This window comes from Montipora capricornis, chromosome 1 (assembly GCF_036669925.1).
Source record: "Montipora capricornis isolate CH-2021 chromosome 1, ASM3666992v2, whole genome shotgun sequence".
NCBI lineage: Eukaryota > Metazoa > Cnidaria > Anthozoa > Scleractinia > Acroporidae > Montipora > Montipora capricornis.
This window is the reverse complement of record NC_090883.1, coordinates 27,083,032-27,095,531: the sequence shown is the minus strand read 5'-3', so window position 1 is coordinate 27,095,531 and position 12,500 is coordinate 27,083,032. Positions and strand designations below refer to the sequence as shown.

Here is a 12,500-nt window from a genome sequence, read left to right as displayed (position 1 = left end):
GAGCTTTCTTTAATTTTCACACCGGTGTGCTAGTGAGATTCTGACATGTGTGAATGTGAAGCCCAAATTGCTTTCACTTATCAATGTTGCTTCACACCTCTTTCAGCCAGTGATGGACACCAGAATTTGTATCTTGGCTTTACATTGTTTTCTTTCCCCAGTTTTCATTAACACCGCTGCACCTTGCTTGTTGGTATGGACATGAATCTGTAGTCAAGGTCTTGCTAGATCATAATGCAGATGTCAATGCCTTAGATAGGGTAAGAAGGAGGAGAAGAGTTGACTCCCAGTTGATGTCCCTTTTAGCCTACTGCTACTGCTCTTTGCTAAGTGCCACAATAGGGAGCTTAAGCACGCGCGTTTTTGAGACACGGAGGGCAAACGAAAGAGAACATTTCGCGTGCCAGGACAGTGGTGTCTCCTATATTTTTGTACTAATCATCACTAGTGGAGAAAAGATACTCAACAACATAAATGTGGTTGTGTGAAGACAAGTCGAAAGGGAAAATAGCTCACGTCCGGTTGCCATCCGCGTCTCAAAAACGCGCGTGCTGAAGGTCCCTAATGATACTGAAGAACGTCATTTTAAGTATCAAAATTGCTGGATATTAATGATCATTAGCAACAGTAAACTTACTGATATGAGCATATTTAGTGAGTCTTCAGTTGATCTTTAGTGCACCCTTAGACAATTTCATTAACTTTGGATGAGGCTTAGCTGAATAGATATAAACAATTTATACAGCTTAAGGAGGGCCTTATCCAATGAGTCCGTGACTAGATGAAATCCATCGAGATCTGCATTACTTTTCAGACATCATAAAAGCGCTGAATTAAGGAATTGTTCTGTTGGCAAACTCTAAAAAAGTGTGCTTTACTGTGTTCTTAGCTCTTTCAAAGGTCACAGGCTCCGTGATGTGATGTTTTTGTTTATGCCACAATTATTAGAGGAATGAATGTGTTTTTTCGTTTGCCTAGAATTTTGCCCGGAGATAAATTTTAGCAAACTAAAAATGAGTACAACGTGTATATGTATAGTTATATCGAGTAACCCTGCCATTGCAGTTGTCAAAGAATGCAAATGCGTGAAAGATTAAAAGAAACACAAAAACGAATAAAGTGACTCATGTGGCGGGCTAGCTTCTCTTCCTGGTCTTTAGTTTCAGTTCACTCCTCTGCAAAAAGCTGAACGCTGCAATCATCAGTCGATAATTCAGCTGCTTCTGGACCACGGTGCAAAACCAAGTTTTCAGCAACCAGTAAGTTATTCATATAAATTTGTGTGTTTTTTCGATAAGTACTTTAGTCATTAAAACCGTGGCCAAACGAGAGCGAGAGTTGATGAGAGTTGAGCTCTCGCTCTGGTTTGGCCAGTAACTGTCATCCACTCTCGGCTACTCTCATCGCCGCGTATGAGAGTTTGAGCGAGAGTTTTGCGGTCATCAGTTACTGTTTTTATTATTTATTTATTTATTTATTTATTTATTTATTTTTTGCAGCTGGCTCAAATTGGGTTTACCTCGGTGTAAAAACCTGTCGAATTTTTTCTTTATTTTGTTAGCTCGTGGTAGGGCTGGGTTATTGTTTGATGCTTTTTTGCTCTTTTGTTTTCCTTTGTGTTACGTCATCCGTGAGTTTCACAGGTTTTACACCGAAGATGAGCCCTCCAATTAAAAAATAATAATAATATGGCATCGGATTAGGAGAGCAATGACAACGCCAAAGCTTTTAAAAAAGTGGAGTCACGAGGAAATTTTTGCACTAATTGACTTATACACGGCAAGACCTTGCCTTTGAGATGTTTTCTCTTCCAAGAAAGTGACAACCAAAAAACAAACGCACATAATTCATTTTACTTGTCTGGCTAGCTGAAAATACCGGCTGGCTAAGTCGCCACATTTACGTCAGAAAGGGTTTTCCCAGGGTGGTGCCAGGCTCTCTCTTTTTTTGTGCGTGAAACTTTCGACTCTCGATCTCCTTTGGCCAACTCTCGATCACTCTCATCGACTCTTAAGAGTTTCAACTCTCGTGAATTCACCTCTTCTTCCTAAAACCCCTCTTCCTGTTCATAAGAAAAGTCCCAATGTCCCTGCCCCCCTCCCCCCTTTTCAATGTTGATACCCTTGAGTTTGAATGCCAAATGGAGATGGAAACAACTTTGCTTTGGGGGGGGGGGGGGGTGGTTGGGGATGCGCTGACTTGAATGACGCGCATTGTACGGTTAACAGTGAGTGAGTGTCTCAACTCTTTTTGCAATTGCTTGTTGATAAACGACCTAGCTCCCCATGAGTTCTTGTGGTTCAGTGGGCAGAGCATCGGTTGTGCGGTGTTACGGAGGTCATAGGTTCGAATCCTGCATAGGACTCTGATTTTTCAGTTGTCCTTTCACCCATTACCAATCAACTTGAATCATACCCTCACTGGTCCATTCAGCACCTTGCCATCATTCATGTACTAGCCAAGTACTTCTCAAGAAGTACAGAGAATTCATGAAAGAAATGTATGTATTTGAAGTGTGGGTGGTAGACGAAAGAAAGAAATAATCCTCGCACTTATCTGGAGGTCATTTTTTCTTTAGTCTGAAGAGAATGCAGTACACTAAATTTCACAAATTCCCTTTGTATTTCCCTGGGGCATTTTTATCATCAGGCCTTGTTGTGTGGGACATACAAGATACATAGGACTTGTTTTTTCTTTCTATAATATTCATGACTCGTACACAGGAATGGGTGCGCGACTCTAATTGATAGCCTGAGTGTTTATTGTCACCTAAATAACGTACAAAACTACCGTTAGCAATATAGAAATGGATACCACTCAAGCATAAGAAGATTGTGCAGCCGCCCGATATGAAAACCCAAAAAACGCAATGGGAAAATGGGAATGTATTCCCCAACCAAATGCAGTCGCACCATTCTCATAGGGTGAGAGGTGATTACAAGATAAACGAACCTTAATCAACAGAAAAGCCTTAGCAAAGTAAAATTTTAAAACTTCGAGAGCTGAGATCAATATATTACGATAGTCCTACCTTATATATGCTACGACAACAAAAGAGTACATGCCAAGGAGGCATGTCACTGCCACCTACCGTTTGGTGCCGCCAAATGATTTTTGAACTAAACTCAAACCACTTTACTAACTGAAATGGAGATGGTCAACTGAAATGCATAAAACTAGATGTCCCAAAGGAGGAAGAGGGGAGCTTTTATCAAACAGTCTAATTTAAAAGGAAGGCTTCCTTAGGCTTCGTTATCCATCGCGTAGTATTCTCGCAACGAAGTTAACCAATGTGTAACACGTTTTGTTGCAGCTTAGTCTGAGGACATTAGCGAAGAGAGCTTTTTTGCGTACGGACGGCGAATCGGGATTTAATCTACTGCAGGCTGCTGTCTCACAAGGAGACTATGACAGTGTTTATAAAGCAAGTACCTATGTAGAGAACTTTGTGGAGGAAATGAAATGCCAGACAATAAGAAGTAACTCATCCACTTTTCCCGGCAAATCAGCAGTTGATATTCTGTCAGCTATGAAGAGTAAAAAACCAGGTCATGCTGATATTGACGAACTTTACCAAAGACTGCTGGAGACTCACGAAACACTAACTGAGCTGCACTCTTGCACCAAAAGCGATGATGTAGAAAAGGCGATTGAGCTCGTTTTGAATGATGGTATGGATATAAATGTTGCTGCAACAAGCAACATCACGCCATTGCTATGGGTGAGTCCGATGTCCTCTAGTGTGTTAATCGAGACCATGATAGATCTTGGTGCAGACGTAAATGCTCAAACAATGCCTAGGCAAGAGGTACCTTTGCATTTTGCAGCTTCTAGCAATAATTATATGGTTGCTGGACTGCTTTTAGAGCATGGGGCTGATTCAAATATTCAGGACAATTAGGGAAATACGCCGCTGTTGTCATCTAACCGTCAAGGCTTCTTCAACATTTCACAGTTGATTGTTTATGGTGAATTTTACACCAAACTGAGAAGCGAGGCAAGAGAGGTTCTACCCCATGTTGCAGTCAAACAAGATAACAAAACAAATCCAAATATTCAAGACTACTGTGGAGAAACACCTCTTCATAAAGCAGCAACGCACAAGAGCGTACATCTCGTCAAGCTATTGCTTGAAAACAAGGCGGATGCAAATATTCAAGACCAGTGGGAAGAAACACCTCTTCATAAGGCTGTCAAGTGGAAGAACGTACCTCTCACCAAACTATTGCTTGAAAACAAAGCGGATGCAAATATTCAAGACTGGTGGGGAGAAACACCTCTTCATAAAGTTGTCATGAAAGACGACGTACCTCTCGTCAAGCTACTGCTGGAAAATAGGGCTTATGTGAATATTCAAGACCAGTGGGGAAAAACACCTCTTTATAAAGCAGTCTCTCACGAAGACGTACCCCTTGTCAAGCTATTACTTGAAAACAAGGCAGATGCGAATATTCAAGAATGGGGGAGAGAAACACCCCTACACAAAGCAGTCACACAAGAGGACGTACCTCTCATCAAGCTATTGCTTGAAAACAAGGTGGATGCGAATATTCAAGACCAGTTTGGAGAAACCCCTCTTCATAAAGCCGTCACGCGCAAGTGCTTACCTCTCGTCAAGCTTTTCCTTGAAAACAAGGCGGATGCAAATATTCATGACCCGATGGGTCAAACGTCTCTTCATAATGCAGTGATGCAGAGGGACGTATCCGTCGTCAAGCTATTGCTGGAAAGCAATGCAGCTGCGAATATTCAAGACTGGAAGGCAGAAACTCCTCTTTATAAAGCAGTCACACAGAAGGACGTACCTATAGTCAAGCTATTGCTTGAAAATAAGGCGGATGCGAATATTGGAGACGAAAAGGGAGAAACACCTCTTCATAGGGCAGTCACGCAGAAGGACGTACCTCTCGTCAAGCTATTGCTTGAAAACAAGGCGGATGCGAATATTCAAGACCGAAAGGGGAAAACACCTCTTCAAAAAGCAGTCACACAGGGAGACGTACCTCTTGTGAAGCTATTGCTTGAAAACAAGGCGTCCAGTCGGGAAATACACCTCCTTCCGCTCTTAAAGAATTTTCTGACATTTCCGCACAATCGTTGATTGAATCCGGAAGCAACGTTAACCTGAGGAACAACTAAGGAGACACCCCTCATGATATCGAAACTTTCAAAAAGCACTGGAGGGAATACCAACCAGCTGGTTATCCACAAGACGTCAAAAGCTCTCCACCACATGCATGGAGATTTTCCCCAGATGGAAGGAGGTCACTGAAATAAAACCAGAATCACGGGGTAAGATAAAGGTAGAAGATCTATTGCTGCCCCAAACTGCTAGACCGCCTCATGGCAGCGAGCAAAACTTAAAAGAGAGTGTGCGATATACTGAAGAGGAATGGATAAGGAAAGGGTCGTAAAGAAGAAACGACAACAGCTGTCTTCGGGCGAGGAAGAGTCACAAGCTCAAGTTACACGACAGCCCGAAGTGACCAAAGAAGCGAAAGCAGAAGGACAAGCAAGCGACTAATGTGAATTAATGCTAATGTGAATTTATGTCACGAAATAAGGCTACTTATGATCACTTAACCAAGAAAGAGACATTTTGTCACTTGTCCCAATACGAATTTCGCTGGTCGAAATATATGCATTGATTGTATTCGCTTATGGATTTATCTCAAATTCACCTGAAATGTTAGCAAGATTAGCAGCGCAACAAATATCAAAAAGGACAACATTTTTAAGTTTGCAAAACATGTTTCGACATTCCTATGTCATCTTCAATTGCAGTAGGTCAGACAGTTTGAATTTGAATTTGAACAATTCACCATTACAAAATGCGTTCCATATTTGCCTTACAAAACACGTTAAAGAATTCCGTTGAAGAGTACGTGTAGCGATTTGAACTAATTGTGGAACAACCTAGGAAAACCCATAGACGAAAGTATGACTAAATCTTAATGAAATAAATAAATAACTTTATTTATTCTCTAAAAGACCATTATTTTCTCTAATAGCGGAGCCGCGCGCCAGCGGAGCGCCATGGGAAGATTTTTTCGGCAATCTATCGACGCGAGAAATTTTGGTTATGGCGTCTGCGTACGTCCGTCCGGCCCGCCCATGCAAACTTTTGGGGTGGAGGTGGGGGGGGGGGGGGGGGCAAGGCAGCCTCTGGGGACGGGTAGGTTCAGGCAATTTTCGTTGTAATAATAACAATAATAATAATAATAATAATAACAATAATAATCAATAAGCTGAACATGGCGGCCGTTTACAGCGTACATCTTTGATATTGGACGTCCATGTTGCGGTAAATTGACACCTGTCAAGAGAAGGTATCCGCTGACCAGTAACACGTGACGATATCGCGTGCTCACGTTTAGAGCACATCGAGGACAGCTGTTTTTTTTAGTTGACAGCTGACCAGGTACTGGATTTCGATTTATTGTTACATTTTATTGAATTTTAAACACATAACAGAAGCTTGTATTACATTTGAATACCAAGATACATATTTAAAAAAGAAAAGGAAAAAAAGACAACTCAAAGTATAACATACAAGCCAAAACAAGAAGTAATAGACAGCTAATTGCATACTGACCTGCACGGGACGGCGAATAACCCAACGAAGACCCCTTCAAAAGCATCTTCTTGACACTACTCGAAACAACATTCTCTTCTAGACCGTTGACAGTTAGTTCCACTATTGAAATCCAAATCATTGGCAAGCGAAATGTTTTTCAATGTCAGTAGGCGGCAACGCCCATTTTATCAATGAAACAACGACATTGCCCGACCTCTTGACGGCTAGGAAATAAGATTTAGCGATACTTCGTTATTTGACTCTTATTTGCTTATTTTTTCTTCGTTATTTGGAGCGCCTGGGGGCTAAAAATCCTCAAAACTGCATAACATCCCCAGTCAAGAAGAGGCCAGAGAGGTAACAAAACAGTAGAGTAGGAACGAGTGATGAAGCAATCAAACCGTCTGACCGAAATCCATCCAAAAATGAAAACCAGTTTGTTCTGATTTTCCTGCTAAATGAAGCTATCAAAATAGCAGAACATTATAGGGGAATCCTTGTTCACATTTTTTGCCTCGTTTGCATAGGCCCATCGTTTTCGAATCTAACAGCCAAATAATTAGCAGTGAATCTTGAAAGTGAATTGCATAATGAGCCATCTCTGAAACTTTGTGCGCAATTTACTAGATAATCTCTTACATGGAATCTATGGGCTCAGCGCTTTTACTACCCAAGATTTTATCAGTTTTGATGGTGAATAACTCGCTCGTTATCAAAGCTAAAAGGTTTCTACGAAACGGAGACCCTGGTCAAATTCTTTGAAAACAGAAAATGTTGACGTTTCTTGTTTCCTCTTCGAGTTATTCAAGACGATTTTGAAGGGGTCTGGCATAGATTTAAATTAATGCTAATGGTACGGTTTCACAGTGTTTGGTAATATTTGGTTAAAGTTCTATAAGGAATCAGTATACGTCACAACAGACTGGCCCAGAATCCCCCAATAATACTCACATTGAAGTCTCGCGTGAGTGTAGTCACAGTTTAATAATATACAGATTAAGCCAAGCTTAAAAGCGGAGCTCCCGGGTTATTTATTCTTTCTGGCCTTACTTAAACAACGAATTTACGGCCGGTGAAAACACAATTTGAATTTTTGCTTTTGTTTAGCCTCGACGAAAAGAAATCAAATAAAGAAAATCAAACAAAACAAAACAATCTAAAAAAAGTTCTTTTGTTTGTGATTTTCTGTCATAGGTCCAGGTGTCATGCAACCTTATCAGATTCAAATTTAAAAAATCGGGTGTTACGAAGACTAAGACCTAAGACATAAGACCCCAGGGTCTTAGTTTCCGTAATACGAAAACTAAGACCCCTTGTTAACAGTGGAAATTACGGGAAAGAAACACGGGGAAACTTGTCAGAGATTTGGGCGCTGGATGTTGTGTGACAGAAACAAAAACAACATTTCGTCGATGCATGCTTTGATACTTATTGGAAACTAAAGATAGGGTCTTTCGAATAACGAAAAACTCGGTCTGTTAACCCTTTGGTTGTAACCACTAAAAATACATGATACACGAATTATTTCTTCAGTACACATTTGTTGTTCTACTTCCAGTATCATAACAAGTGCACAATTTAGCCGTACGTCACGCAAACAATAAACGGATTCCGTAAATGGTCAATCTTTATTATGTCTGATAGGGGACTGAAATAAAAAGTTTTACATGTAGGACATAAGTGATTTTCTGTACGTTTCTCCGCATTTGCCTTACTCAGAAGCTTATGCCTCTGCTTATAACAATGAAGAAATGAAATATCATCTGTTAGGGGTTGGGGGTACATCACGCTATTCTGGTACTTTGACGTATTATTTATAACAAACATTGAAATCAGTATTAGCAGAAACAAAACATGTCATAACAGGAACTATAATAACTTTAATAATTTCCCTATAGATTAAAAACTAGAAAATCCCCAGCCACAAGCCCACCCCTATAGACAGTACTTGACACCCTCTCTGAAATAGGCTAAGTAACAAGATTGTGAAAGAGGCAAATGCGAAGAAACTTACAGAAAATCACTCATTGCGGTGACGCCATAGACCACACTTTTCTTGACTGCCAATTCACCTTGTATTTTACTCGTCAAGTGGTGGGGTGGTTTAATGCTACAAATATTTCTAGTTTTAATCCAGAAGCTAAAGAAATTGTGTGTGGCTTGTTCAAGCAAGGCCATGCTGCGCATGGGGCTGTGAGAAGATTTAACTATACTTTTTTATACATGATGTATTACATCTATTCAAGCAACCTAAAATATAGCTCAACTTTTTTGCCTGAATTTGTTAATACAATTAATTTTAAATATAAGGTTGAGAAATTTACATGATTCAATTTACTTTATTTGTGAATAGCTTGATGCCTTCAATCAACAAACGCGTATGTTAATGAGACAAAATGTAAACAATGACGTCATCAAAGATTCGCCTGTACAATGAACATCTTGAGGATGCCTCGTATCTCCTAGTGTATTGCCAATGTCTCCTTTCCTCCGGCAGATTAACACTTCCATCTTGTAAGGAAAATAGGAGCTGCATCAACGGCATCATTATTTACATTAGACATTATCTGAAAAACGGTGAACTGTAACGAAATATATTGTATATTGTTCATTTACCATGAATTGTCATTATCAGCTAAAAAAAATTCTCTAGTTTTTAATCGGAAAATGCGAACCGTAACTGAAACAATACTCACTGCTTATAAAACGTAACATGTTCGGCAGCGGCAGACCTTTTCCACGAGTAAAGGGTAAACGGTGAAGGGTAGAGATTTCTACCTCAAGGTTGTCATGTCGGATTAAACTTCAGCATTTTAATTTTTTCAATATCACGGGCCCGTCTCTATACGGGACGACTTAAATGACCAACTAAAAAGACGCGTTAAATTAAATTGCCTAAAGTCGCCCAGACGCATTATACGTCTCTAGTGACTGGTGTTGACAGGGCCACGTATAGACAGGCAGTAAGGACTGGCCAGGACATCTCATGGACTTGCCTCTATTGTAAAGACGAGACGCCAGAACCCATTGCTGCTAGTTCAATGATCAATGCAGGTAAATGATTTTTTGTTATCTAGATGGGGGTTGATTTCCAGTACTGTTGATTGTTAATTCTGAGAAAATATTACAAGCGCCATTTTTTGCTAACTAATAGCTTATATCTGTGCTTAAAAACAACAGGCTCGATACGCCGTTCGCTCTGCCAGAGTTATCCTTACCCATTTCTGCCGCATTTCCCTCAGACCTCGGAACAGTGGTAGAAGTGACTATGTTCTCTGCCCCGCCAAGTCCTCTATGGGGTACAAGGAATGAGGAAGGTAAGTATTATTAAGATATCCGATTTGCTACAACTTGATTCTTTCGATGCAAACTTGATTCCTTTGAAACGCAAATTTGATTCTGTTGAAAAGCAAACTTGATTCTTGCGATATAAACTTGAATTTTACGTTTGGGTTGTCCGTGTGACTCCCTCCCCTTAAACAACAGATCATTGGCGATTAATTCTAATAAACTTAATGTATGTGGGGACGTTTAGGTTTTTATTGGCTATGAGCAGGTCCGTTCAGATGGGAGCAGCAGCTGAGTAGTTGTGAAGCCTTCTTGTTGCCGGTCTGATACTGCTCCCAGGCGTCGAACAGTTTCTGCTCAAGTTGCCTGTACTTTTTTCTCGGGATCCGCTTTAACTTCTTGCCTGATATAAGCTTGATGGTGATAGAAGTTAGGCGGGCTTCGCGATGAAGGAGTTCGATTAACTGGTAAAACTCTAATCTGCATTTGCCACCGGCTCGGCCACCCCTATCCACTGCTCCTGGATGTATTCAATCAGATGGCGGAGGGGCTCGGTCTCTGCCTGGACGCTGAGGCGCACGAACATGGGTCTGATCTCGTGGTGAGGCCAGAACGGGAAATGTCCTGGCCGGTCCTTACTGCCTGCAGGGCCTCTTGGCGGGAGGTGACGATTTGTGCGCAACTTATGCATGATATCGATGATTTTACCTTTGATGTTAACGTTGATTTTTCGATTGAGAGCGTTAACGAACAGGTGGCTTGAGAAACAAAATACTAGGACTTTTATAGTGTCAATCCCTTCTCCGATAGATCAAAGTCGAAGCAATATGATTGGTGAATGCTAATTTTGTTTACAATCCTTTCTTAAATGAACTACGATGTCCTTTTGAATAATATGTTAATGAAGTCTCATCTTCTTTAGTAAAGGCCGCTCAAGTCACAAGTCTACAGAAATAACGCCTTAGCTGTTATATATAATTTTTGGCATCTAAGTTGGCGGATCGCGTGAAAGCGATGTAAAGTTCATGATAGAACAACAACGATATAAACATTGAACCGGACAGTAAAGTGGGAACGAGCTAATTTCTTACGTACCTTATCCTCGATGAAATGATATATGAAATGGATCATATACGAACTGCGGATATGGAATCAAGTGAAGCTATGATCATCGCAGTTATGAACGCAATTTATGCAATAGTCCAGTTTCAAGTTCTCTATGACCGCTGAATAAAAACTATGACGACACATTTTTTACAGGGTTAGCCTCCATCTGATGAGAAATATACTCAAAAACCCCGGCACGAAGGTGCCTGACATTTGAAACTAAACAATATACAGAGTTGTCAACAAGTCATCCTCCCGCTGGAATTTGTAGATATATTCACTTCATATGGAGGCTAACCCTGTAAAAATGCGTGCTCAGTCTTTTTATTCGGCGGTCATAAAGAACTTGAAACTGGGAGGACTGGGGACTGGCAGGCATGGCGTCCAGACGCTTCAACTAGGGAGTTTAAGATCTACGACGCGACGGCAACGAAAACGTCACAAATTTAGCATATTTAATGAGCAAAAACAATAGCTTTGCACGCTCTGCACGTGCATTTTTAGTTTTTGTACATTTCTTTAACGTTAAAGGCAAATCTACGACGTGAAATGACCAATTCTCAAGTTTTACGGAGAAAGTGAACAAAAGGCAGCGAATTTGAATTTTCTGTCGTAGATTCAATACCGCACCTCCTAATTCAGTTCCTGGAAGGTTACACTAGTTTTTAGAAGATAGACAAGCCGACATAACGAAGAAAACGATTAATAAACCTGAACTTGCAATTTCAAATGACGTTTTCGTTACCGTCGCGTCGCAGATCTTAAACTCCCTACTGACGCTCCTCGTAAGACGCGGGTCTTTAGCCAATTTTTAACTTACCAATGCTGCTTGCTTGATGGAAAACACTAAGTAACTTCATCGCTTTATCGGTCTGTGTGGTTTGGACGGCGATTGCTTCATGGGACGATCGGAAAAGCGTTCCAAGATAGGATAGAGCTCTTCGAATAGTGCGGCAGAAGACATGGCGGATAACTCTGATATTTCTTACCCGGTGAAAGATGCGATCAACGAGCTTCGAAAGGCAAAGGAGGCAGGCTTCGACCGATTGCGCCCAGAGTTGGACAAGTTGAGGTATGAGTTGAAAAACGACATTGATCAAATTAGAATTGAAACACAAGGCTTAAAGCAGAGCTTAGAATTCACCCAAGGGGATGTAGCCGTTATGAAGAAGGCTGAAATGGATCTACAGAAGACTAATGAGGAACTGGATACCTTACGGAAACGAATTACCAGCTTAGAATTACAGCTCCAAACGGAAATTGAAAATAACATTAAACTCGAACAATACACTCGGCGAGAAAATTTACGATTTAACAATATCGAGGAAATCGAGGGCGAAGACTGTAAGAGCCTAGTACACAATATAATTGATAACGATTTGGGGATTGATTCGAAAGATATTTGATTTCATGCAGTGCACCGTGTGGAAAAGAATGTGGAGGGTAGGCATCGGCCTATTATTGCGAGATTCATCAGCCGCAACGACTGCGACTTAGGAATAGATCAAGGATCAACAGCTCTGGCAAC

The 12,500-nt window shown here is 40.8% G+C and overlaps 1 protein-coding gene across 1 annotated transcript in view; it reads left to right on the top strand.

Moving 5' to 3' along the window:
* Positions 1-12,500, top strand: part of LOC138013762 (serine/threonine-protein phosphatase 6 regulatory ankyrin repeat subunit C-like) — a 24,096-nt gene that overhangs the window by 3,227 nt on the left and 8,369 nt on the right. The window contains exons 5-11 of the mRNA XM_068860836.1: positions 162-260; positions 1,161-1,259; positions 3,314-3,898; positions 3,956-5,039; positions 9,506-9,631; positions 9,820-9,894; positions 11,972-12,327. Coding sequence (XP_068716937.1) covers positions 162-260; positions 1,161-1,259; positions 3,314-3,898; positions 3,956-5,039; positions 9,506-9,631; positions 9,820-9,894; positions 11,972-12,327 — 2,424 coding nt within the window. The remainder of the gene's footprint in view (positions 1-161; positions 261-1,160; positions 1,260-3,313; positions 3,899-3,955; positions 5,040-9,505; positions 9,632-9,819; positions 9,895-11,971; positions 12,328-12,500) is intronic.